This window comes from Trachurus japonicus, chromosome 23 (assembly GCF_045865225.1).
Source record: "Trachurus japonicus isolate A0001 chromosome 23, Traja_1.0".
In the NCBI taxonomy this organism is placed as follows: Eukaryota; Metazoa; Chordata; class Actinopteri; order Carangiformes; family Carangidae; genus Trachurus; species Trachurus japonicus.
In genome coordinates, this window is record NC_140929.1 from 15,339,614 (window position 1) to 15,366,339 (window position 26,726).

At 44.4% G+C, this 26,726-nt stretch overlaps 1 protein-coding gene across 4 annotated transcripts in view; it reads right to left on the reverse strand.

The window, feature by feature from the left end:
• Positions 1-26,688, reverse strand: part of ahcyl2b (adenosylhomocysteinase like 2b) — a 45,553-nt gene extending 18,865 nt beyond the window's left edge. Inside the window, exons 1-2 of one of the 4 annotated variants that reach the window (XM_085769604.1) lie at positions 26,274-26,688; positions 693-804 (exon numbers count right to left, since the gene is read on the reverse strand). In XM_085769604.1, coding sequence (XP_085625730.1) covers positions 693-804; positions 26,274-26,609 — 448 coding nt within the window. In that variant the 5' untranslated portion in view covers positions 26,610-26,688. Of the gene's footprint in view, positions 1-692; positions 805-2,071; positions 2,288-26,273 lie in introns of those variants that run through there. The other 3 variants (XM_085769605.1, XM_085769608.1, XM_085769606.1) reach the window with 3 other exon arrangements.
• Between the last annotated feature and the right edge of the window lie 38 nt (positions 26,689-26,726).

The following is a 26,726-nucleotide window of genomic DNA, read 5'->3' on the forward strand; positions in this document are numbered from 1 at the left end:
TATGGCCAACTGTGGCAAGACAGAAGATATACTGACAATCCCTTGGCTGGTAAGTTTGTTTTTCTTGCACTAGAAAAAGCAAAAACAACTTCTAGTTGTCAGCCTCCCTCCTCCACCATTATCCCTGCTTCTGCACCCACTTTCCTACACTTACTCCTAAACCAATCCTACAAAGACTTCCCACATGTTGCACACTAACTAGATAAATAGAAAGGATGAGAGTTTTTTGGCAAAACTCTTTTTTTCATTCATCTTCTCTAACTTGTTGTTTCTCACCACCACAGTCCTGAATGGAGGTTTGAGTCTTCTGTGCCATTCAGTTTCAACCACACCCAAGACTTCCCAGCAGTTCTCCCTCACCTCTCCCCCCCCCCCTCTCTCTCTCTCCCCGGCAGACCACCAGCAGCTAATCCTCTAACACAGAGCCCACAGTTTCACATGAACCGCAGTGTCAAGAGTGTGAGAACGAGAGCCAGAGAGATAGAAGTGGCTGGTGAGGAGGACGGACGGACGGACGGGGACGGACGAGGTCAGCCAACAGCTCGTCTCACTGGAAAACTCTCTATATCTTTTGGTGTCGTAAAAAGAAGATTTCAATGTCGTATCCACTGGTGGCATGACTGATAAGTGGCTGTACGGATTGAGCAACAGGGAGGGAAAGTGTGTGACTGTGTGTGTGTGTGTAAGTTCACCTGAGCTGTAGCTATCTGTGGAGGACTGGGAGATGGAGCGGGAGAGAGAGCGCCGGCCGATTTTGGAGGGACGCTTGTTGAATTCCTGTTTCTGGTCAGCAAACTGGATCTGCTTACACAAAGAGAGAGAGAGAGAGAGAGGGAAAGAGAGAGAGGTTAGAGATCAGTTCACATTTTAACAGCTTCTGCTTCGTCATGCTACTCGCTGACCACCAAGCAACACACACACAGTGGTAAAACATTAACTCTGGTTATGATGACACTTGAAATTCAATGGCAAACCTTCAAAAAAATCAAACTTTGACTTCGTCTTTAATCTTTTCCAGTTGGGTCATGTCGTCTTGTTTATAAGGAGAAACTACACGACTTTTAAAAAGACAACAAAGCCATTATCAAGCAGCCACAAGGCCACAGGGGGCACCACAGTTCATCCTGCTCGTGTGAAGTGGAGTGGGTGGGAAGTGTCGTCAACCCACTAAACTGACCATGACTCTCTGGCACAGTTAGTCTTTTCCGCCGTTGCATTAGCCCACAGCCCGGTGCATCATCATAATTCATGAACTGATTAGACTGCAGAGCGGAGTATGAATGGCTGACTTATTCCTGCAATAAAAAAAACCTCGCAACAAGCTCGTGGGGGTGTGTGCATTCAAGCATGAAAACAGAAAAGTTGGCGAACGACACCCACACGGTTGAAGCAAATTATTTTCTTGTCAAGCTACGGATTGAGAAGTGAGATTCTGCCAAAGCCACACACGGAGGTGGTGAAAACATGTCGATTAAAGAGCAGCCAGGCGAGTGCGTCGTTCAGAAGAGAAAAAAAGAAAAAAGAGAAAAAGGGGGGGCCGACCTTGGGCGCGAAAACAAGCGAATGTTTTCAGATTTTTTATCAAAGATGAGTGGCAAAACAATCCTGACATTCAGACACATCCTCTGCGTGTGCGTGTGTGACGGAGAGGGTCTGAATGTGTGTGTGTGTGTGTGGGTGTCTTCATTCACTCATTCATTCTCACACAGGGTGAATGACACGGGGCAGAGCTCAGCTGGTCCGGTCACAAAGAAGACTGAGTCATCAAAACCAGAGGTTGCACATCAAATAAACACCAGTAGTGGCTGAACGCAGCCTGCGACACCGACACGGCTCCTAACAGACCTCCAGACCTCCATAATGACATAACAGCTCTTAGAGAACAAGACAATCAACCACATTACACACGACGAAGCTGGGGCATGACTACTTCCTGACGTCCAGTCACGACACATTAGTTTTCCTTTGTTCCTGATGTCAGGTGACCGCTGGACGCAGAGGCCTGGACCTCCGGATGCTGAGGTCCGAGCCATCAGCCACAAACGACCCGCCCTGTCTTTTTGTTCCTTACCTTCTTCACACAGGGCTCACTGCCTTCCCCATCCTTTTTCTTCTTCAGCATTGCAACATGTGTGTGTGAGCCTGTGTGTGTGTGTGTGTGTGTGTGATTCGAGGCCTAGTGCACCGGGGACACCTTGTCTCTCAAAGTCTGATCATTTCCTGGGCTACACCTCCTCTCCCTCTGCCTCTGCCTCTTCTAGGCCTCCGCTTTTCTTCCAATCCAGCCCAAACTGGTCTGACCATGCGCCAGCAAACACAATGCAATGAATTGTTTCCCCTTCCTTTCTTTTCTTTTTTTTTTACCCTCCCTCTCTCCCTCTCTCCCACTTCTGTATTCTTGTTTAATTGTTGATTGTTCAAGAGATTGGGGTCCATGAATTGCTGGTATCAAAACTGAAGCTAAGCTTTACCCCAGCTGACCCCAAGTAGAGCATTAGAGCTGGTTATTAAATCAAGAGATGGAAAACTATTGAAAGGTGTTGACCATCTTCTTTAATCAGCTTCTTAGAGTTCATTTATCACAACAAAAAGAAAACACGCCTCTTTATATTGTTAATTTAAGGAAATATCAATACTGAAATCCAGAAGTGTGAGACGACCCTTCAGTGGATGCATGGACGTCCTCTAGATATCTAAATATGTTGCTCATACACTAAACTAGGGTGGGACCTCCATGAAGTTACAAAAAACAAACCCAACACTGAGCACGAACAACTCATTATCTAAAAATGACTTTCTATCCAACAGGTGCTCACCAAGGACGAAACACAAACAATCTGTTTAATTAAACAAGCCATAACATACAAAACCTAAAGGAAAAAAATCTCTTAGACAACATAATGATAAAGGCACTAGGTGCAGCTGATGGTGCTAATAATCACGACCTCTAAAACAGCCCATAATAGGTCTCTTCGGGCTTACTGGATGGAGGTTAGATGACGGGCTTTAGGAGCTCAGAATTGCACTGAAGGATTGAGGGTCATTTTGGTGGTGGTGGGTGTGTGTGTGTGTGTGTGTGTGTGTGTGTGTGTGTGTGTGTGTGTGTGATCGAGGGGCTTACGAGATGTTTTTTGGGACAAGATTACCACAGGTTAGCTCAGGCCTCAGAACAGGAGGTCCTGCCAGACAGAATGACACAGTGGTTTGCTTATTTCTGTGAAAACGAGTTTAAACGTAGGACAGAAGTGTAACCCTTTCTGTTGTCACCCCCAAAGCTCGGCTCTGTACATGTTACACACTAATTTACACATGTAGGCTCATGAGAACAAGAGGTTTGATATTTTTTAGCCTGCAGCCAGAATAGATTTCCAGGAATAATCTCAGAGCATACATGAGCAGGGAGGCAGATCAACATATTAACCATCTTTTTATTCATCCGGGACAATTTTTTTATTTTTTTTTTGGTAAATCTGTGTTTTTGACTCACTGCAATCAGTCTTTACGATTAAATTTCAGACTGTGAATGAGCCGATGCTCTTATCCGCAGCTGCTTACAGAAAAACGTGCCAGCCAAATGCTGATCAGCTGTTCCTGCAGCTTTACTCTACCCTGCACCCTGAGATGTATTTATGAATGAATGAACCCTGTGGTACTGCAGCACTCACATTCTGATGTGTTTAGGAAAAAAAAAGGATAATTACCTGACAGACATGCATTAATCAAAACCCGGATGACCTGAGGTAACACGGTAAACACAACGTCATGGTAACCCGACATGACCCGGGCTCGGAGAGACTCATTACCGTAGATCTTATGTAATGTAAGAGAGGCTGATGGAGACAGCAACACTCTGCTCCTGCACGAGTAGATTAGACTGCTACTGAGGAGTAGGTTTGCATGACTCAGCATCACATAAAAAAAAAGGTCATTTTCCCCAAACACAGACAGGCAGATTGTTGTGGAAAAATCATTACGTGCGGTTCTTTCAATCCGTTTAAAATTTAGACAGCAGCTCTCCGCTAATGTCATCACGTCGACCAAGAGCCTCTTGATATTTACAGAGTAATATTTTCTATTATTTCAAGTAGAAAACAAAAACAGAACTGAACATGTGAGTGTCAGCGGCTTGATTTTTCTGTCAAACCGTCACATTTACCTCCTCCGCCATGTCTCTGTGTCTGTAACCTTGCAGTGCACGCCTCTACATTATGGATGGTGACTGATTGGGAGGCTAATGACATGTGAATAATAAATGTTAACTCAATACTAGGGCACATGGGAGCTCGCCCAGGACCGACACCTTCCAGTCGGGCGTGTGAGTTAAATATGGGTGAAAGAAACCTGGAGAAGACGATCAAAGTCAATTCTGAAGTTTAGGAAAAAAAAAAAAGTCAGTATAGACCAGAGAGCAGAGGATACGTGGGATACTGGGGGTGAGGTACACTGACAGAGGCTCCTAATGTTGCCAAGCAACCGTTACAAATCCGTTTCCAGTAGCTCACGCACATGTGGTAAAAAAAACGACAAGAAAACAAGTTGCAAACAATTTTAAAAAAGGAAACGTCCAACGTGTTCATCATCAGCACTTGGCCCAGAAAGGAACGGAGTGACTTGATTATATAAAAAAAACAGAGTCATCATAAGTTCACGCCAGCAGAGTGTGACATGAAATGGCCTTTCAATAACAGTGGGAGTCTAGTCTTCGATAATACAAATGGGCTTTTCACTTAGCGAGGATCACGATACTATCAGGCTATTTTTATGCAAGCTTGAGGACATGCATGAAAAATGACTTTTCCATTTGTGTGTTGGGGGTGAGGAGGAGGAGGAAGAGGCCTAAGCTCTGCCTGTAATAATTTATATCCTTTTAAGTCCAATAGAAAGCTTTAAAGCGGGACAAAAGTGAACTAAATGCATGTCTGACCTCACACACACTGGGCTTTGCGTCCCATCTGCCTATTTAAATCGATGATAGTGTGTAGTAATAATCTAAATACGACTATAAATGTCAGACAATGTAAATCCTGCCCCCTGCCATATTCAGCATGTGCTCTACAACCCCCCACACCCTCCTCCAGTGAAGGGTATGGTTTGTTTTAACTCCGCTAAAGACACCATGCTTCAGGACATGGTGGATCCCTGGTTGAAGACAATCAACAAGCGAGCCGAGCGCCATGGGATACGCAGCGCAGGGCAGCGAGAGCGTCTGAGCCGGCCTGGTGAGAAAACAGAAACCCCTCTGGGCGAGGGGAGAAGGAAAACAAGCACAGATGTACTGTGGCAGCAAACCATGATGGGATATTGTATGTTTTCCTCCCAGCCGTTTATTACAGCTGCTGATCCGGCATCTTCCTCTATTAACATCACCAGGAACTTATTACGTTTCTACCCCCCCACCAGAGGACCAACCTGATGCAAACCCACAATATCCACAACAAACTGCCTGTCTGCAGAGCTAATGGAGCCTGAGTTATGTCCACACCATTAAGGTTTTAGAACACGCTGCTTTCTTCAATTTTAAAGCCCAGTGAATAATCCTGAGTGGTACAAAGGTGAGCGGTTAATGCAAACAGCTCCTACAGGTTGATGGCTTCACCAGACGCTGCCTGTTTAACGGCAGAGTCTGAACAAACTCCATGGCTGCAGCCTCTGGTGCATTACAGGGACAATGCAGTGCTGCAGGAGGCGATGCTGTACATTGTTAGCAGGACTGTGAGGAAAAGGTCAGAGGGAGATGGAGTGGTTCGTCCGTCGTTAGAAGAAAAGAGCCAAACTGTGGCCTTGACCGTGATGGAGGAGCAGCACAGTCTGGGATGAACTAGACCAAAGGTGAAGAACGCAACACAACTTAGGGGGAGCTTCTGAAACAAGGTTGGGGTGAACTTTCTCAGCAAAACTGGAGCTGCAGTAATCAACTAACAAAAAAATGTTCTTTTGACATGTTTCTCTACCAATAATCTATCAAATTCAAACTGTAAAATGAGTCCAATCTTCACCAATCTGTGCATTTTTTTATTCAAAAGAGAGGTTAAAAGGTTATATATTGTATAAAACAAGTTTTATACTTTAAAAACTAAATGCAGCACAAACACTAACACTCAGCGTTACCTTGTAGTGCTTAGATTCTCTGCTGGTCCCCGTCACCTTCAGGCCCACCAGGGAACACACTCTCTTCATGATATTTCCCTTCAAGTCTAATTCAATCAGGACATCGATTTCAAAACTCTGAAGGTCAGAAATGCTTCAGTGTCGCCACCTAACACGCGTAGAAACTAGGACATGATGGGCTTCCGTCTGCACGGACGGACTGTACTGTACCTTAGGTAAGATGCAGGAGGAACAAAATATTAACTACAGACGCTGTTGCAAAAAAAACAATGCAAGGAGGGTGGATTTGGTTACAGGTTAAGGCTTGGGTATGAAACTTGAATCTTGCATGGCAAAGAGGTGGCACGCAGCGGTTTGTAATAAGCTTACTGCAAATCTACCAGCAGAGCAATTGTTAAAGTACATTTTATACCAAAAACATGGTGAAAATTGATTTTTTATGACTGTAGATGGTATTTCCTGATGTATGGGCTGATAAGAGGACATAGCCACAATCTCCTTCTGTAAAAAGTTTCTTGTGGAATGTATCAACAAAATGAAACCAAGCTTTTGAATCTGGCATCATCCAATGTTGGTGATTCTGTTCTTGGCGATATGCAAATTAGTGCATATTTAATAAATTAGCGCCTCATTTTCATATATAAACAAATTCAAATTCAGCCTGGTTAAAAAAAAAAAAGAAAGAAAAATCTTCTCCAATCAAAACAATAACTCAGTAGATTTCTGCACAGAACAATGAACATATTAAGTGCGTAATACCAAGCCTCCTCAGCATTTCAGCTGTTCTCAATAAGCCTCCGACCCGATTCCAAAAGAAAGAGATTTCTCTGCCTAAAAATTAATGTTTGGCTAAAAAGGTTTCCAACTGTGCAGGAAACTCCGACTGACATCCAGAAGCCGCCTAAATAACCTTGTAAGATTAGTTAGAGGTTTGGCTAAAAATCAACAATGACTGGCTCTCGGTGCGGGCCTTGAAATAATCAAACAGTTCTCCGATATCTTGACTTTTAAGATAATGAGACTGTGACTGCATCAGAGCTGGCGCTTGACGTCTGCGGCCGCGTCACTCGCTGCTGAAACCAAACAGATTTATAACTAAATGCATGTCGGACTGACATCACTGGCGTTTCTTTGGCTGCTGTTTAACCAGGACCAGTTTGTCTGGACCTGTCTGCTCTTTTCCCGACACAATATCCCACATGATTATACAAACACCTCACAACTGATCAGTTATACCACAGTCGATAAATAAACCACTTTCTTTGGAGAACAGCCTGAGTAAAAACTTAATCCTTTCAATTTTTTGCACTGATAAACTAGCTTGTGTCAGTGGGGGAGGTTGTTATTTGTTATTTTACAGCAAGAAAAAATAAAGGAGGCTTCATCGAGATGCTGTGATTCGATGTAATGCTACAGTATGTTTGTAACGTGTGTGTGCTCAGCTGCGAGTGTAAAGAAACAAGCTGGTATGTGATACATATAATGTCTCCACAGCTGTGTTGTCTGCAGGATTTCCACATGTGTCCCATTTTAACCCCACCGCCACCCCCCTTACTAAGGAGACTTGAGCATTGTAGTGTTTCCAAAATGAATCATTTGGCTGCATGAAACTGCATCAAGTATGTACTGTACCGTATCCCCCCTCCTCCCGCTGTACAAAGCTTTTCTCGTGCTTACACAGCTTTGCTTTTTTGAAGTCCTTCCAGACCAGAAGAGATTCGTCTTCTGTGCGTTTCCAGACCCGGCGTAGGAGGGAACTCGATCCTAATCAAACACAATGGGGTCATGGGATGGAGCAGAGACCCCTGCAGCAGCACAACACTGGGCCTCCTGAGCTGTCAGCTGGGTCTAAAGTCCCCCCCCACCCCCCCCCTCTCTTCCCCTCTTCCCCCTCTTCCCCTGCACATGGAAACGTGTCATCCGAGCCTCACCGCTGACAACTGTCGACGCTCGCTCGGCGTTAGCGTGATTAATGTCGCGCTGCAACAAGATAACGAGACCTGAGTGACTGGCTGGACAAACCTAAATGCAAAGTATGGTGAAAGCGGAGGGTTCAAGCATTACAAATCCACAGGGGGGTGGGAGGGGGGGTCTTTTAGCGAGCGATTATGACACTTCATCTCGTCGCCGTCCCGCTACCTGACCAGCGCGCAGGCCTGCTGCCTCAGGGCCGGACAGTCCCTCAGAGAGCAGAGTGGTTGTGGAATCCCTCAGAGGAGATAGCCGCTGACAAGCTGCAATGCACTGTAAAGAGAATTGAAACTCAACTGGATCATGTCCATAAAGGCAAAATAACCAGCTTGCTATCACTGCGTTTGCTGCAGGCGGACACTGGTCTTTTTTCTCCCGCCGCTCCCCAAAGTCCGCCGGCTGGTCAACGAGGTCGCATGACCGTTCCGCTCGTCCTTCCGGTTTATGTGTCCGATTCATGTCTTTGTTTACATCACACTTGATGATGAGCACACACGGCCTCCGGTCTCTGTGTAAAGCTCTTCCATCTGGTGCCAGACTGCATTATGTAAACACATTCACATCACACTATACAGATATTTTAGAGCTGCGTCATCATGTGTACACTACAGCAGCGGCACGTTGGATTTCTTTGAGCCTTTGCTCCCTGGGAATCAGAGAGGGGGGGCCGTCGCTGGTGAACTGAGGACAAGAGACGGGTGAGACAGGAACAGGAGAGTCAATAGAAACAAAGATAAATAAACCTTGAGCCTCGTCTCTCACCGCTAAATAAAGAACATCTATTACGGCCGCTCTGTGGAGACGTTGCCGACCGAATAATCAACCTTAAGACAGCTGTGTGCTGTTTCTAGACCTCCACCTCGAGGAGCTGGAGTAAATGGTCATGGGCCTGGCCATTCAACCCCCCCCCCCTCCTCCTCCTCTATCCCAAACCAAAGAGCCATTGTCCACAGGGAGAAAACTGAATGTGAATGTTTGTGTTTGTGTCAGAGATACTGAGCCCCTATGTGCGGTGAAATGGAGCCTCATCTGAGCGACGTCTGATTTCATGAATGAGTAAACTCTGCCAGCAGCTGTGATTTCTGATGCGTTTCATAATAACGCTGGTGAAGCCCTCTCTGCTGAACTCGCCGTCCAAAAAGAAAAAGAGACGTATTGAAAAGCAAATCAAGTTTCTGCCAGGCGATGGTGAAGTCGAGTTACCGCTGCTGGCGTTCGTAGCAGAGCGCAAATACAGTTTGAGGAGTTAGTTACAGTAACCATGACCCATTTTGAAAGCTATTATCATTTAACACTGAGTAGGAATTACAGGAACTGGGGGTGTGTATGGCCTCATTACTGTTCCAAAAATGAGTTTTGAACATGTTGCAGAGCCGACCTCCATGTAGATATTTTAGATCCCATTTCATTGACTGGACTTTTGGCTAAAGAAGTGAACAACCTGTCCACCTGCTGATGTCTTGGTTTCAAACATTTGCAAAAGTTGGAGCTTCTACAGAGTCTAAAGTCCCTGATCCATAAATAACTTTGTGGTGGACTGCAGACTCAAACAAGAGCTTAGGGACCCATCAACATCTTCCTGACAGCCTTGGAAATGTACCTGGATCAGGGAATAGAGATCCAGTTGAGGCCGGGCCCACGGAGAGCTGATGCAAGGTTTCCTTTGTGAGGAAAAAAACCCAAAGGGAGAAGAGAGGAGGAAGTGTTCTCCACCAGGGGAACCAGTGGGAAGCTGTTTACCGCTGCTTTCCTCTGGGAGGCGGGTGGGGGGTAGGGGGGGTTGACCTTCATGGCTGGCAACACAACCTGAGCTCAAGCCAACAAACACACACTGAACTTTGTATGAACTTATAGGGCTGGGAATAAAAGCGCCGAAACTATATCATATCTGGTTTGTGTGTTTGGTGTATTTATAACTGTCTGGACTCGTATCTCATCCTGATGTTAGAGCCGTATGACCGACACAGGCAAACAGAGAGGGTCATTTTTGGCTCTAGTCAAAACTTAAAGGCAAATAAACTTTATTTATAATTACTAGTAATAGAAAACAGCTGGTTAGCATTGTAAAATTAAAGGGGAAAAAAAAAATTTATATTTCAGGGCTAAATGTAACTTAATAGGCAAACTAAATGTTGGTTCATTGAAAATTTTGATTTTTTTTTCATAGGGAGTGGTCATTACTGGGAATTTATGGGAAATGACAGTCACAGCTTTGGCATTAGGACTATATAGCCTAATATAAAAAATAATAATTTGCTTATGGCCAGATGTCATGATATGCAATTATGATTTCAGTTGGTCAATGGTAATTTTTGCTATTCGTTTTCAATGAACAACAAAAGTTTATATTTTACCTTTATGCCAAAAAATGTGCAGCTCCTGTGATTTGGATGTTGCACTGGTGTGTGATTTATTGAGCAGCACTATTTGGCATCACATTAACATTCAAGCACATGTTTAAGTCTTAAAATTAATAAATGCACAGGAAATTAGATATTAGAATAAGACAGATGGCACAAGTGACCGACTAGAACCATAAAGAGTCCATAACACTAGAAACAAAATATAAACTAAACATGAAGCACCGGTGACCCTTTTCAATGTTAACTGAAAACATGAGTTGCTACTACAGTATTTTGAGTGTTGTGTCAACACCTGCTCTGTTCTGGGAAGTTAGCCCTGGCCAGGAAATCTCATATTACCTCAGAGAGACACAATGTCTGTATCTGTGATGGATGAATGATTGTGTTGGCACAAAGCAGCTCATGTCAGTCCGACCTGTCACGGCCTTTCCACCCAGACATACAGTATGGACAAAACAGCAGCAAAGTTGCTGTTGGGAGAAACTTTACAGCCTCGGCCAAGTTAACCGCTGTACGTCCAGTGGTTGGCTTTAAAGCTCCATTATTCCCCACTGTGCCCGACTGTGGTATCACGCCAAGTTTCCATGTGGCGATAGCGGTATAATGGCTGATAATGACTAAACAAGTATAAAAGGAGCACACAATGGCACAAGATCAGATGGGGCTAAGTGCAAGGATGACTACTCTCAAATCAAAGTGCCAATGGGGTTTTAATAGCTTTATGTTTGGATGTCGTCTGCCAGAAGGCCTGGAAAAGGCAAGTGATGCCATAAACAAACAAAAAAAGAGTCAGGGAGAGGAAAAGAGGAACACGTCCTGTTAACGGCTTAACGCCACAAACAAATGTCTGGAAATATCCTCAAAGCTAAATCCTAAAAGTGCTTCTGCCAGACTGTCCCTGATCTGAGAGTGATGTAGGAAAATAAAATCATGCTATGACTCCACAAAATCCTCTGACAGGGAGGTAAAAGGAATAAGAGCAGATCTAAGAGCCCAAAAACTGTAAAATGATTAAATAAATAAATAAATAAATAAATAAATAAAAACACCATACATGACATTTTATCATGAATGCCAGAAAAGGCGAGTGAAGATCTTCACTTCACCTTCTACATTCAAATCGGTACTGGAGAGTTAACTTTGAAGTTCCTATACGGGGCAAGGTCAAAAAACAAAAACAAAAACAATCCTATATTTCCCATAATGCAAATCAATAAGACCCTTGATGACATAATCAGGGTTACCCTCCTCCAGAGCTACAGAAGACACAACCAGTGCCAAACACTGTTCATGAACAGATGAATGTCACTGTGTTGGAGGGACAAACCTGTTATGACTGAAACTATACTGTCACCATGTCTATCCTATAATGCCACATTTGAGCTTTGTCATTACTGTCACTTGCATTAAGGCTGTAACCAATTTCATTCTCTTCTCTGTTGTGATTTTTTAATTTAATTTTATTTTGGAATGATTTATTAATCACACATCCATAGACACAGACACAGACACAGACACACACAGGGATGTTGGCAGTCACAACAAAGTGTCTCCGTCCAACTCAGTCCACCAGACCAGACCGTCCCTCGGGCATAACTAAAACTAAAACATCATCAAAGCGTCATCCATCATCACAAGGTCAATACAAAGAGTCCATCAGCAGCAAAGAGCATCAGGACGCCTTGTAGGAGAACGTGCTGTGCTGTGACATCTTGTTACCTGGGCGTTTGGCCTCGGCTCATAAAGCTGCGGAAGTTCCCTTTGTGTGGCAGTCTTACAGGCCTACATGATGAGGCTGCCGGACAAAGTAGCGGATGTCTTGTTTTTCAGGTCTCCCACACACACACACACACACACACAGCTCTGTAGAGGACGTGCACTTATTCATGCTTTCTTTTTCTCTGCGTTTTAGTCACTTCACTCCATTTCCCCTCCCTTTCTCCCTTCCTCATTTTCTGCAGCCACGGCCCTCTTCCTTATACGACCACGGTTTATTATGCGCGTGCTTTTTAAGACGCCCTTGGATTGCACATCAAAGAGCTGCGGACATGTTTCTCTGTCTTTTCGACTGCTATTCCTGGATTACTATTGTGCTTGTGCAGAAGAAAAACCAAAAATAGTCTATAGCAGACAGAGAGGTGCCCATGTTTTTCTCCCATCTCTCTCTCTCTCTCTCTGCCACTACTCTACACAGTTTTCGCAACTTCCCGCATCCGTAATTGAAGCTGGATCAAACACAATCCCAGCGAGCCGGGGATACGATGCCCTCTGATTCAACTCGCACGGCATCTATGTCCGCAGAAGAAAAAAAAACAAAAACAAAAAAAAAGTACAGCCTGTGCTGTGTACAGCCTCAGACACATAACAAGAAGAAAATACATTTACAATGACAGAGCTGACAGGTTGAGCGCACCGCTGTTGACTGACACGCTGGCTGACAATCGAGCCTGTTACCATTAATGCTGGGTGTAGGACAGTCTGTCACACCCCGGGCCACGCTGCCCTGAACGCCTGCTGACTTCATTCAGACATGAGAGCAGCAGATTGTGGTTTTCTTGTTTGTTTGCCTGAGTGTTGTAGACCACTTTGCAAGTCACACGATCAGTGCTTCTATCTAAGATAATGAGTAACCAAATGAATCAGCGCTTGACTCAGCAATAACAGTCATCATTATGAACACTGTTTTGTTCTTTCTTTCTTCTCTTTGGAGTTGCCATTAAAACCACAACCAGGATGATGTGAGCTACTTTAAAGGGACAGTTCAACATTTTGGCAAATTGGCCCATTGCCATAATCCCTATAGTTTTAGGAATAGGTTCATTACCTTTAATTGTTGGTGCAAACTATTTTTAGAACGGCGGAGCAGAGCCGCGAGCTGCTCAGAGCTACGCTATGGAGGCTAATAAGATTTCTTGGTTTCCGTCATTAAACTCATCAAATACACAATACAACAACTCCAAAACGCTCTTGTGGACAAGTTGTGACCTGCACATTCACCACGCTGTAAGATAATAACGGAACGTTACGAGATTGAGTTGTTTTTGAGGCAAATACAGAGACTGCTTGCCGAAAAACTGCCCCCGACGGAAACGCGCATCAGCAGTTTTGCATGAATTTACCTCGAAAACAACTCTGCCTCGTAACGTTCTGTTATTACTTCATAGCGTGGTGAAGTTGTCTACGAGAGCGTTTAGAGGTGTTGGATTGTGTATTTGATGAGTTTGATGAGGGAAACCAAGAAATCCCATTAGCCTCCATAGCGTGGCTCTGAGCAGCTTGCGGCTCCTCTCCGCCGATCTAAAAATAGCTTGCACCAACAATTAAAGGTAACAAACCTACTCCTAAAACTATAGGGATTATGGCAATGGGCCAATTTACCAAGATGTTGAACTATCCCTTTAAAATTAATCTATATTTTATAGTTTATATACAGTAGTTTCAATATATCATCTTACAAATAAAGTGGAGTCTGTTGAGTTTAAACTGGCCAGCAGGGGGGCAATGTGCACATTTATGAGTGTTATCACCACCCCCATGTTCACTTCATGTCTGACTGACTAATGCCCAGTTTTGCATGTCACTGGCACTTTCTGAGTCATGCGAGAACTGGAGTCATGTCCATTTATACAATGAGAAACTGCTTGGTCAGAGAGAAATCAGAAGCAACGTGCACTGGATGTTTATAGGCTCATGAATATGCAGTTCGGATGAGGAGAAACACTGCGCAGCAGTGGCCATTTCAAAACAAATCCGGTTAGCTTTCAGCGTGGCAACAACAGCTTCTCAAGTCGGTGGCAGAAACCAAGACCTGAAGTCAAAACCACAGCAGAAACCAGGCATTCAACAAAACAAAAAAAAAACAGACGTACGACTCTGGCAGAGTGGCCCGGCTTTTAGTGAAACAGCTCTGCAGTTGTTCAGCTCTGGCACGGCAAACACACGCAGGCACAGAAACAGTGGAGCAAGTAAAAGCAGAGAGGAGCTGGGAAGGAATAAACTGGCTCCAGATAATAACCTGCTTGTACATGCTCATGAGAACACATGCAGAGATTGCTAATGTATGTGTAATGCCCACGAGGAGCGATGGGAGATATGTGTGTGAACCAGCTGTTACGACCTTGACATTTCATTTCCATACCAGGGTCAATATGGGCCCGTGTGCCTCCAGTGGGCATGCACGCAACTATCCATATGACAAGGTGTGTTTTTATGCAAAATATGGGATACAACAGGCTGGTTGTCAGAGAAAATGAGACGGTTAGATTGTAGAGTGTGAGTATGAGAAATGCTGTATTAATAAATAATCCAGAAAGCAAAGGTGGCTGCTAAACGACCCACCTCTCATCCAATAGCGAGGGACTCCTGTTCCACTCTGACCAATGGTGGAATGAGAGAGAAGGGGGAAGTGGCTACTATGAAGTGGTAAGTGTGCATGTGTGTGTGTGTGTATCGGAGCACAGTGTGCTGCCCTGAGGGGGCTGTGATGTAAGAATGGGTCCTGCTGATTTATATACACAGACAAGTGCTCAGACTGTAAATAATGACACACATACATACACACACACACAGTCACGAGTCAAACGCACTCACGCACCCAGCACCATGCATACACTTGGCAGTTACGGAGCCCACACACAATTAACCAGTGCCCCGACACGTGCCCCACACGTTTGTGCTAAACACAAGGAATCACAGCTTCATGGATGCACAAAAAGGGAAAGTCCGGAGATGACTCAGTGATTGGGATTCATCGAGAACGTCTGCACACAAAATTTCTGAAATTAGAAGCAGATAGAAAATGGGATTCATAAATCGTGAAAATGAATGTTAGCCTCGGTTGAGAGATTTCATCAACGCAGTGGACCCATCAGCCATCCCTGAAGCTTGTGACGCCAATGTGGTTGAAAATGGTTAACTTAAAAGAAAAACACCCTCAGTGCCTTACCAAAGATTTGTTTTTCCCTGGTGTTTTTAAAAGCTGTGAAAGCCACAATTAAAAAGGAAGGGATTTCAATTAATATTGATATTCGACCGCAGCCCTGAATGATCACGGCGCCTCTATTAAACTATGGAAAGTATGCAGGGCTAATATGAGCACTGCCCTCCAGAACAATCTCTGTCCCTGTGATATGGTCCGATAGTCATTGTAAAAGCCAGGGACACCGATACTGGAGAACAGGCAATGAATGATGGGGCTTAGTGACAGATTAAACCCTACCTGCCTCTTTACAGAGAGGAAGGAGAGGGGAACAGTCTCCACACTCAGGCCTTTCTCTTCTTATGTGCAATGAATGGAGGCAGAGTGCCAAGTATGTAGGCTTCACATGTCCTTGAATGACAACTTCAAGCTTTCACTGGGCTTCTGATTGTCCATATGGAACCAAATTGTGATATCTTGTTAAGAAAGTAGACAATTATTAATTTTGGGTTCATTTCAGGATTTTGTGAAGCTCGGTTCACTGGCGGTACATGAGCTTCCTTCTTCTAATTATCATATTATCCTGAGCTAGTCCAACTATAGTGTTTCTCTTCCTCATACACTTCAGTTGTGTAACACGGTCTCGTTGGCCATGTAGACCAAAATAGGGCACAGTGTAGAGCCCCAAGGCTTATCCCATCTAATGACAGTGGTCGAATAACATCCATTCATGCTAACAGCAAAGTGATCAGCGAAGTTATTGATCAGATCGTTTAAAAATCTATTGTTTGCTACTCTATATGGCTCCGAGATCAAAGAAAAACACATTACGGCATCCGGTAGATTGTATTTGATCCTATGATGGACCAACAATCCCGTGGCTTTTACGCAAATTAAGCAGCAATCTGTATCTGCGGTAAATACCTATCTATACCCATCTACTGTCTATCTACTCATGTAATCACTCGTCTACGTCAGGACACGCTTTTACACAATATTGGTCACTTTTTCTGCCAGCTGTGAGGAGACAATAAACCCTTTCACTAGATTGAGAATTAAATGGATGGTTGTTGTCTGTCATTTAGCTAAATGAAACCAAAACCAAAACAATGGCATCAAAAGTCTCAAGAATTAATGGGTCCATCTCTAGAATTGCATGTTTGTTTTATTTTATTTTTTTACTTCCTTGCTGTGGAATTGCCAAAAATAGCCATCTATCCCTGTGGGGAAGGTATAATTACATCAAAAGGCACACAGACGGGGTGGTGCGGGTCTATTTTTGAATAAGCCTGTTATGGGGTCAATGATCTATGTTTAATGAGGAGTGTGAAGCAATTCTTCATTAGTTATTAGGCTGGATTTGGATTCTTTTTTTAATCCTCTTGACAGAAGCTTTGGATGCTAGTGAAACAAAAAACAAATAAACACTGAGTATTGTGAGGAAATCCACCATTATAATCTGCTGTAATCATTTTTTTTTCACATTTACAACGGATCAAACTACTTTGTGAGATGGGAACAGGTGTCACTTACGGTCAGTATGCATTGAGAATCTGTGCAGCTCTGATTGATGAAGTGTGTAGCTTTTAGCCTCTTTCAGCTCATTGTTTTGGTTTATTCTAAATGCTAAATTTGGCATTAGCAAAAAAAAGGGAACATAGCAGCTAGTGAGCCAGAAATTTAACTCAGGTGGAGACCAATACTATACAAAAAATGGGATCAAGTATTGGACTTGCTCAATCTGGGACGGTATAGATGGCAGCATTTCAGCTAAACCACGTCTGCCATGTGTTGCCAGCACAGATGCTTGTGTTTACAATATACTGTATCAGCAATCTGTTTCATGTGAGACTTTAAATAGCACACTGCTGCTTTTCCATTTAGAGAGGTTGTTGATGCTGTTGAGCTGATGTTTACTTGACAAACTCTAAAACAATAAATGACAATGTGACTTCTGTGGTGCATTTAATGAACTACCATGGCAGGGAGCAGCATGATCCAATAGCACTGGGGTATAATTAGTTAGCAATGGGATTTTTTCTTGTCTTTATACTCATGCTGTGTTAAGCATGCCCTTTAGGATCATAGATTCCTTTTTTAATCTTGGCAACACTATTCACACACAGTTGGGTGTACTGTATACTCATGTCCCGGCCCCCAAGACGTTCCAGCCTCAGCTGCTATCGTCTCCGTCTGCCAGGGGTTGGTGGTTTGGCCTGACTAATAGGAAGCAGGGCAGACGGATGGGTGTGTGTGTGTGGGGAAGGGGTGGGGGGGTGGGGTTCATTTCAGGCTTTGTGAGGGCCCTTTTGTGAGGCAGCACTTTCTGAACACAATGTTGGCCCTTTGTTTGCATGCAGTGCTCGAGTATGTAGCTGCATTCCTCGTCATGCTGCATAGCGGGTTCAGCGTTAATGTACACTACTACTGTCTGGTGATCCCCAGGCTAAGCGGGCACAAGCACACATCAACTGGGCTGGTGCTCACTCACTTGTTCAATTGTAACTAAACCAAGAGGTTTTACGTTTCACGCTATGTTGGTTCCTTGTGAACGGGCAGATTCCAGGAACAGCGAGTGCCCTCACGTTCCCTTCATGTTTCAAGAACCCGAGGCTTCTGATAGAAAAGATGTGCGACTTACTCGGCGGAGCTGTTCGTGCCCAGGAATGGCAAGCTGTGATGACGAGGGAGGAAATGAGTTTCAACTGGGGGGGGGGGGGGGCACTTGCAGATGTGTGTGGGTGGTATTCTCAGGAGCGGTGAAGCACAGACAGACACCGATACATCCGATACCAGCCTTAAAACACAGCGACCACATCAGAGAAATCAAATACTACGACCCGAGAGCCTCGTGCCGGAAACCTGGGTGAAGCCTACTCACTGTGTCTGCCTTGGGATAAGTGTTATGGCTCCAGTATACTGGGTGAAAATTCAATGTGGCATGTTTAGCACAGCACTGAGTGCACTCTGGCCAAGGGACGTTGGATACACAGTATTCTTTGATATAGAGCTGCAACAAGTAATCAAATAATCGGTTTGAGTAGTTTTTTTTAAAGGAAAAAAGTCAAAATTCTCTGATTTCAGCTTCTTTAATGTTGAATATTTCTGGTTTCTTTGTTCCTTTATGACAATAAACTGAATATCTCTTTGGTTTGTGGACAAAACAAGACATTTGAGGACGTCATTGTGGTTTGGGAAATTGACTGAGATTTTTCAACATTTTTTAATATCTTATTGACCCAACAACCAATCGATTAATCGTTTAAATAATCAACAGATTAATTGATAATGAAAATAATGGTTAGTTGCAGCCCTACTTTGATATTGGAAAAAGTTAGCTCAGACGGCTTCTATTGTATAGGTGTCGATTCATTTTTGGAAACAATACATACGCTCAGTCATGAAGCTGGCAGGCCACACAGGTACATGTTTTCTTTTTGCATATTTCCAATAGCACAGAGGACAGCTAGCTACACATTCTTAATGTCAAGGAAACCCTATTGTTTGGAAATGTCACAAAAGGTCTACCATGATCATTATAAGAGCGACTGGCCAATTGAGTAATTTCACTGACATTTCGGAAATTGCATTAACATTTGAATGTGGGTTTATTTCAATAGAATTAATTAAATCTAATATCATACCTATGCTTGATATCGCCTCGATTGTAGATCTCACACACAAACACTAAACACACTCAGTGATACTCGAACACAAAATTAGCCATTTGTGTGCATGTGTCCATCAGAACACAGGTTTAGCGCTTGGTACTTGTGGCGTGTGTTGCTTCCACAATAAAAGCAGCTTTCTTTACAACTGGGTTAGTTTTAAAATCTGTTAATCTCAGTTAGCTTTTTAACATGCATCTGTATGATATTAATATTTGTATGTGTTGCTACAAGCAGGAGGAATTGAGTGAGTTCAACAAGTTCGAGTGCAGTCTTATGTAATCCAACAGAACAACTTGATCCTTTTTGTTGATGCTGTTGGAAATACACTCGGGCAAAAGTGACTGCAATAAATATAAATTGTCAAATCTAGAGAAAACTGTGATCAAGTCTTGAGTGGAAAAACTGCAATTTTCACTTCATCAATTCAGCCACACAGCCTTTCAGCACTGAAGCAGCTTGAGTGTCCCGTCTGGACAGTGATGAAAAGATCAGTAACTATCTGGCAACCCGTGGGTGAGAGAAACTCAAACTGGTGTAAAGTACCAACAGTCCGTTTCCAGATTCTGCCTCGGTGGCAGGGATGAAGATGGTTAGAGAGGTGTGAGCTCACACAGGCCTTCACTGTGTGGTGTTGAGATTTACGCTTTGAGAGAGCGAGACGGAGCGTGCGGCACGCAGGAACCCAACGGGACTGTGAGAAAACCGGACGGGAGCGCCGAAACGACCGAATGATAAAAAACCAACAGAGGAAGTGGCCTCCTGCTGTGGCTGTCATTTCTCAGGGTTGCGTTTTATTTTAGCGGGCTGTTGATCCACTTTACAAAACTGGTATTGTCGAGTGGCATGAGGAAACAAACCGCCGGCACATACATGGGTTGAGATGAAGCAAAAATAAAAAGTGTAGTGGTGTGGTAATATGAGGAAGAGGCCGAGTGAGAGCACCAAACACAGATCAGATTAATCAGGGTTTCACTCATAGGTCATTAAAAAGAGAGTGATAAACCCCGGCTAAGTGCACTGAGGGCAAAGCTGGCCAAATATACACCCTCTTCCATGTGAGGCAGGGGCAGCGAAGACATGGCCGAATTACACAACAGCACCACTGGGCTTCCTATACGCATTTATTTTGAGACGCATTTCTCTTTCTGCTGCCGTCTAGAGTTTCACAGTGATCCCGACACACCGCTCTCTGTTGCTTTACATTCATTTCACAGCAACTGTGACCACAGGGAACTATAATACACTACATACAGAAATACCCAAAGACTGAAAGAGAATGTAAATGATGCACAACCAGTCTCGTGGGTGAGAACATACCGTGTTATGCTTCCTGCCCGGCCTGTAATCCGGTATCTAAAACACTTAATGTATTCAACTGGGGGTGAAAATCAGCATTTTCTTAAATCCAGGTTTTATGTTATGCATGCTTGTTCACAGGTCAGCACAATGCAGGTTATCTGCTGAAGAAACCTGCAGCTGATGTCCGGGGGGATGCAGGGATGCAGAGACATTGCGCATTGCTGTTTCACTGCGCTTGTTCCACTGATCAGATTTTTACCAGTGACTGACTGGTAATCGATTAATCAGTAACATCCAAGGTATGCGCCTTCAAGCTAACATGCAGCTCCGTCCACTCACCCACCCCCACTTCTCATTACGGCCCTTACCAGGCGTGCAATATTACTAAACAAGGCAGGCCTGGCCCGAGATTCTCCTCAAAGCCTCGTGATTGAATTTTCTCTTTCTCGGCCGGTCTCTGTGATGACGACTCGAGGCCTGCAGCTCCTCCACCTGTTTCTCCAGACCGGCCTTTCTGCTGCTTTCTTCACATCTCTGTTGCCGCCTTCTTCTTCTCTGTCCATCATCCCCCCACTTCCCCTGGTCGGTGCCCTCCGACTGGTGCTGGTCAAACTTACTTTCCATCCACCACGATGACTCAATGCAGCATTGAAAGCTCTTGTCAGCACGGGGATCAGCAGCAAAGCAGTGTTTAATCCAATACAGCGATGCGGAGAGAGCGAGCAGGGGAACTCCTGTCAGCGTGTTTCCAAAACAATACGAATGTTACTCTTCAGGCTCACAGTGTTATATAGATATCAATGTGACAAATTCTGCGGGTTGTGCTGGCGGCCTGCTGCGAATGACAGGCCGGGGCTATAATTAAAACTGTGTTATATAAACTCATAAAAAAGATAATGATATAGTCAAATCATTATGATTATATTTGAAGAAGAGGAAATGTTTAAGTGGGTCAGGTCAATGCTGTGTTTACTTTTCTGGCTCATGTTTTTTTTCTAGAGCAGCTGAGAATACCACACACTCATTGTGTTTCTTCTCTGCTCCCTGCAGTCAAGTCTTCAGATCCTATGCATCAGTTTCTTCCTGAAAAACACACATTGTTTGGAGAGGTGAGATAATAACCACAAAACGACTGCTTTTCTGACTCTGGTTGGATGACAACGTGGCAGCTGCAATGCTTTCGCAAAAAACCCCCAAAAACCCTGTGATCAACATCCACATAAGAGGCAGTGGGAGAACTTTGGTTAGCTCTAACCAATGCTCCCTTTCTCTCTCCCTCCTTCTCGGGGGCATTTTTCAAAAATTCACACCATGGTGCCACATTCCCCCTCGGGAGCACGCGCAGCAAAAGAATGTGTGAATGTGCATTTGTATGCCTTAAAAGACAGCCTCTATTTGTCTAATTTGGTGAAGACAGGCAGTGAACTCAAAAGGAAAATCGCATTCGGTGTGTTTTCATGCTGCTGCCAAATGCGGTGCAGCTCGCAAATGCCAGTAAACTCAATGAGGGTCCAGATGTTTTTGTTTGGGCCACTTTAAGACGGCATTGTGCAACTTCAAAAACTTGTCTCTAAGATGCAAACACTTTACTTTTACTTACTTTTACCGTGACATATTGAAATGTTTAGGCCTACATCATCCCATCATCTTTTTTCTCATAAATCTCTGTTAAATAAAAGAGAAAATACAGATGGTCCACCTGTTGGAGCCAGTTTCAGCGGTACACCCACACCTAAGGGACACTTATAGAGTCATCAACCATTAACCTGTGCAGGTCTTTGGATTGTGGGAGGAATCTGAAGAACCTGGAGTGAACACATTCACTTACAGGGAGAACATGCAGACTCCACACAGAAAGACCCCAGGCCTGGGGATCAAACCCAGAACCTCCTCACTGTGAGGTGACAAATGCTAACCGCCGTGCCACTGTGCTGCCTTCACAATCCATTAGCTAAACTAAAGTTAGATGAAGCAACAAGACAAGAGCGTGTGTGTGTCAGCGGCCGAGGTGACTCATGAATGAGAAGGCACAGGGGAAGGAAAGTGACACATTTGTAGCCAAGGACACACGCACAGGCAGTAAAGATGCTTGATGACCTTGCGTGAAGATGACAATGGTGACAGTGACTTATACTACACTTGACACCCTTTGTAAATTCATAAGAATGTGAATGAAGCGACTGACCAATCTGGTTGATGAACTAATTTCATATTCTCAATCATTAACCATCTTTAATTCTAATGGGTTCAACAAGTCATATTAGCCTACCTCCTTTTACTGACATATCCAGCTTTTTCCAAACGTCAAAAACGGAAGCCGGTTTTGCTCTTCCAGTGGAATTGAACGTTTACGTTTCCATGGTTTTCAGTAGTTGCGGTAAACGCATGGATCTTTTTTTTTTTTTTTCTTCATTGAAAATCTGTAAAAACGCACACGGATCATCGTGCCATCTTTTAACAGTGGATATAACACTAATGACAATGACTATGACAACTAGTGAAACCATGGAAATGCAGACATACAATTCCACCGGAAGAGCAAAACCGGCTTCCGTTTTTGACGGTCGGAAATTTGTGGAAACAACAAGTCAAGACAAGGGCTTTCAAAAGACTGAAGAAAGACCAACAGGTGTTGACTTTTACAGAGCAAAGGGCCACAAAATAGAGAAGTTGCAATCAGCACTAGAAAGCACAAACTAAAGTCTCACAGTTCAGTCCACAAGGCAAGACAGATTTTATCGAGGCTCTTCTTCTTCTCCCGTGGGGTTCTCCTACCAGGCAGGGCAGCAACGGGGCACTGTAAGCCTGTTAACCAGTGAGCACCTACCAGGAACACCAGCTTAGTGGGTGACATAACGTTACATTGGAGGGGGATGATCTTACTAATACACAGATCTCTGCAGTCATGCAGACATATCATTGCGCATGCCTTACTTGCTGCCAAATGTCAAAGGTCAGTGGAGAATTGTGTCAGTTCGCACCACGGTGGCTTAGAAAGGTGCTTGGTCAGTTCAGCCAAGAGGTTAATCGTCTGCTTCAAATAAAAAGGCATCAGGTGACCCCAGTGACCCAGTATGAATTCAAACCAAGAGTTTCACAACCTTGGCCGACAACCACAACTTGTGCTGTTTGGATAGCTGAGCTCCTTGTTGATGTCTTTTCTTTCCAACTGGAGGAACCAACCTGGACTTCTCAGAAGCTGGAGATGAATGCATGCCAAAGCCACGCGGGAGACAACGAAACCCATCACAGACTCAAAAAGCTTACATCTGGGCCCCACCTACAACAGAGAGCTGGCCTTTTAATCCCCTCATGTGGTGACATGATAAAGGCATGGATTAAAAGCTAGCCGACCATCCATCCAGTCAGTCAGTCAGTCAGTCAACACTGCTGCCTGTGTGCTTGCATCATCAGCCCCGCTGCTTCAATACCCTTTACAGCACCAGGCAAGCAGGATTCAGCAGATGCTCAAGGCCAGGCTGTGGTCGTATATCTATAATGCAGAGCGCCATAATCTATAAATGGGGCTGCAGGCCACATTCTGTCCCTGTGGTTGATCACACAGATGCAGTGACAACTGAGTATTTACATTATTTACATCAATGTAGAGGGACGGATCCCTGCTCCAGTGTACTTAGAGAGTCTATCAAGTATTAAACAGGCTTACTGCTTTCTGCATTATATACATAGAAAAACAAACACACAAAAAAACATTGACCCTGGAAATGAAGTACTGCCCTCTCCTTGATTAAATTGATCTCTCTTTACATTATCATGATCTCTTTAAATTAAAATGGATTAAAAAAAATGATAAACACTAATCTGACGGGATAAACGTTGACTAAAGTGGCCTGCAGCCTCCAAACTAAAACTACAAGTTTAGTTTGCATAAAGACAACTAAGCTTTAAAAAACATAAAAATGCACAACTACTTTGGTGCTACACAAAGAACATTCAACAATACAATTATACAAGTCTCAGACTACCAAGACACTACTTTCTTTATTTCACAAGATACTAAAATGACTGATTTTCCTCCCTGGAGAACAGACTTTTAGGAATAAACCCTCTGTACCATGGTCCTGTACGTGAACCTGGTCTCCTCAATAATCCAGATGTGGCTGTCGGGCCTGGGGCTGCCCCCCACATGTGGTTCACCCTGTGGATGCAGCAGCGCTCCCAGCAGCTGTGTAACTTCCACGCGCCCGTGTGCTGTGACAGCCTGAGGTACGTAAAGCCATCTGCTCTGTGCTGCTCTCGCCGGTGCGCGGTCCATTCTCACACTGTTCTACCCTGCTATTGTCCCGTGGGGTTTTTTTTGGTGGGGGTTTCCTTAGGGGGTTGGGGTGGGCCGGGTTTTGAGTCAGTCTCGTCCAACTTGATCTGAAGTTTCATCCTTTTCTAAGGCTGACAACTCCCTTTACGTTTACATCTCAATTGTTTATAATGAAAACACAAGTTGTATGTTGAAATGAAGTTAAAAGGCGGAGCACGCACCGACCCACCCACCATTAATCCAAACTTTCAGTTAGCTTGTGAAGAGCATGTGCCTGGAGGAAATCAATAAATCGCCATACACATATTTAAGATCAATGTGACCACAACTGATAAAATGCTCTCCAGCAACCACAGACTTTAAATCACCATCAACTCTTCATATTAACTGGGATCAGAAGAAAAAAGCTGGCAGCCTCCTCAAAGGATTCCTTATCAAAACTGATCTTCCCTTGAACATTGCCCTTAATATCCATTTCTGTCCTACTCAAGAAGTGTGGAAGTTGCAGAAAGATAAAATGTGTTTAAGGCACAGCCAGAGCCAGGCAGTTTTGGGATCCTTGCTGGCCAAGGAAAAAGACCCGCTAAGTCAGTCTGACCTCTGAATTAAGCCACAAGGGCAGGAACTCCCCTCACTGAGGTAGCAATCCTTGGTGCTTTAAAGGCTAAATCAGGCCTGAGAGAACTAGGTGATGAAGAGCCCCGGGGTCAGGGATTATTAAGACTATAGTGTTATGTCTGACTTGGATCACACTTTTGGATGACACTGCATCAGTCAGACTAAACTTACCGTGAACCGTGAATAACCTGTGTATACCAACCTGGGGAAAGTCGAGCAGGAGGACAAAGATCAACTGACCTACCTGGCAGATGCAGTAGCCTAAGGCAAAGCACGCTGTCAACTATCACAGCAATAACAACATCTACACACATGATAAACTTAGTTTGGCTACTAAAGGAAGCTCTCTCTCTAAACCACATACATCATCTGCCAGCAATGGGCTGTAATAAAGCACCACGTGTCCCAAAACAGGCTGGAAGTCACTGAAGTGTTGAGCTGCTGATCAAGCAAAAACATCCAACAAGTTAACAAACAGCCAACACAGTGACTTATGGTTGCTTTTAAAGTGTGTGACTTATTCTAGCAGAGCCGTGTTGTGTGTTTTTTGGCCGGTGTTAACCTTGTTTTATCGCGCAAGATCACGGTAAGTCAAACATCCTCAAAGCAGCAAACACGAGTCTTAGCTGAGGTCAGGTCTCTCCCTTCACGGAGCCACAATCTTGACAAAACTTGTGACAGCAGTTTGTGACTTGCATCTAGCTAATGTTGCTGAACTCGTGCCCAGAGAAAGGCTGTAGTTGTGTCAGCCTAAATGAAATGGATACGTTACACCTTTTCTTTTTTCTTTTTTAAAGGGGGGTGTTTGGCCTTAATTACAGTCTCCACGTTGTTATTAGCAGCACAGACCTTTATTTAAAGCGTTAACTGACACAGCTGAATCAGCCTTGGGACCAGCTAGCCTGTTAGCATCGTCACACACACAATGTGTCCACGGAGCTTTCATTGCGGCGAGGTAGTAGTGGTGGTGGTGGTCCACTGACTCACAGCACAGGATATAGACGAGGAGTTATGGAGAGAAGAGAAGAAAAAAAAGCTGTCTCTCTCACCTTTTTCATCCGCGGAGCCTCGGCGACGGTCCCGTCACGGTTGACAAAAGCCTCTCCGCCGTTCTGCTGCGGGTCCGAGCGCTTCAGAGCCGACGCCTGCGGCATCTTCGCGGGGTTCGGGGTGAGCAAGCCCAGGCTGCCTTCCCCGGCTTTCGCGGAGGGCTCCGCTGTCGGGGAAGCAGCGGCGGAGGAACCGGCCTCATGCGGGTCCTTCCTGCCGAGGCTCTTGCCCTCTGACGTGGGTGTCATCGGAGATTGAGCCGCCAAGTCTTTGCCGGTGGGGACGTCTTTGAGCTCGACCTCTGCCATTTTCGCTGCCACAACCTGGACTGACATCGCTGCAGTTTCACAAAGTCCTTTTTCCACCACAGATAGCGAGTCGAGCGGATGTGAGCGGAGGAGCGACGATGGCCAAAATGCATTGTGGTCCCTGTAGTTTCCTATAAGTATCTC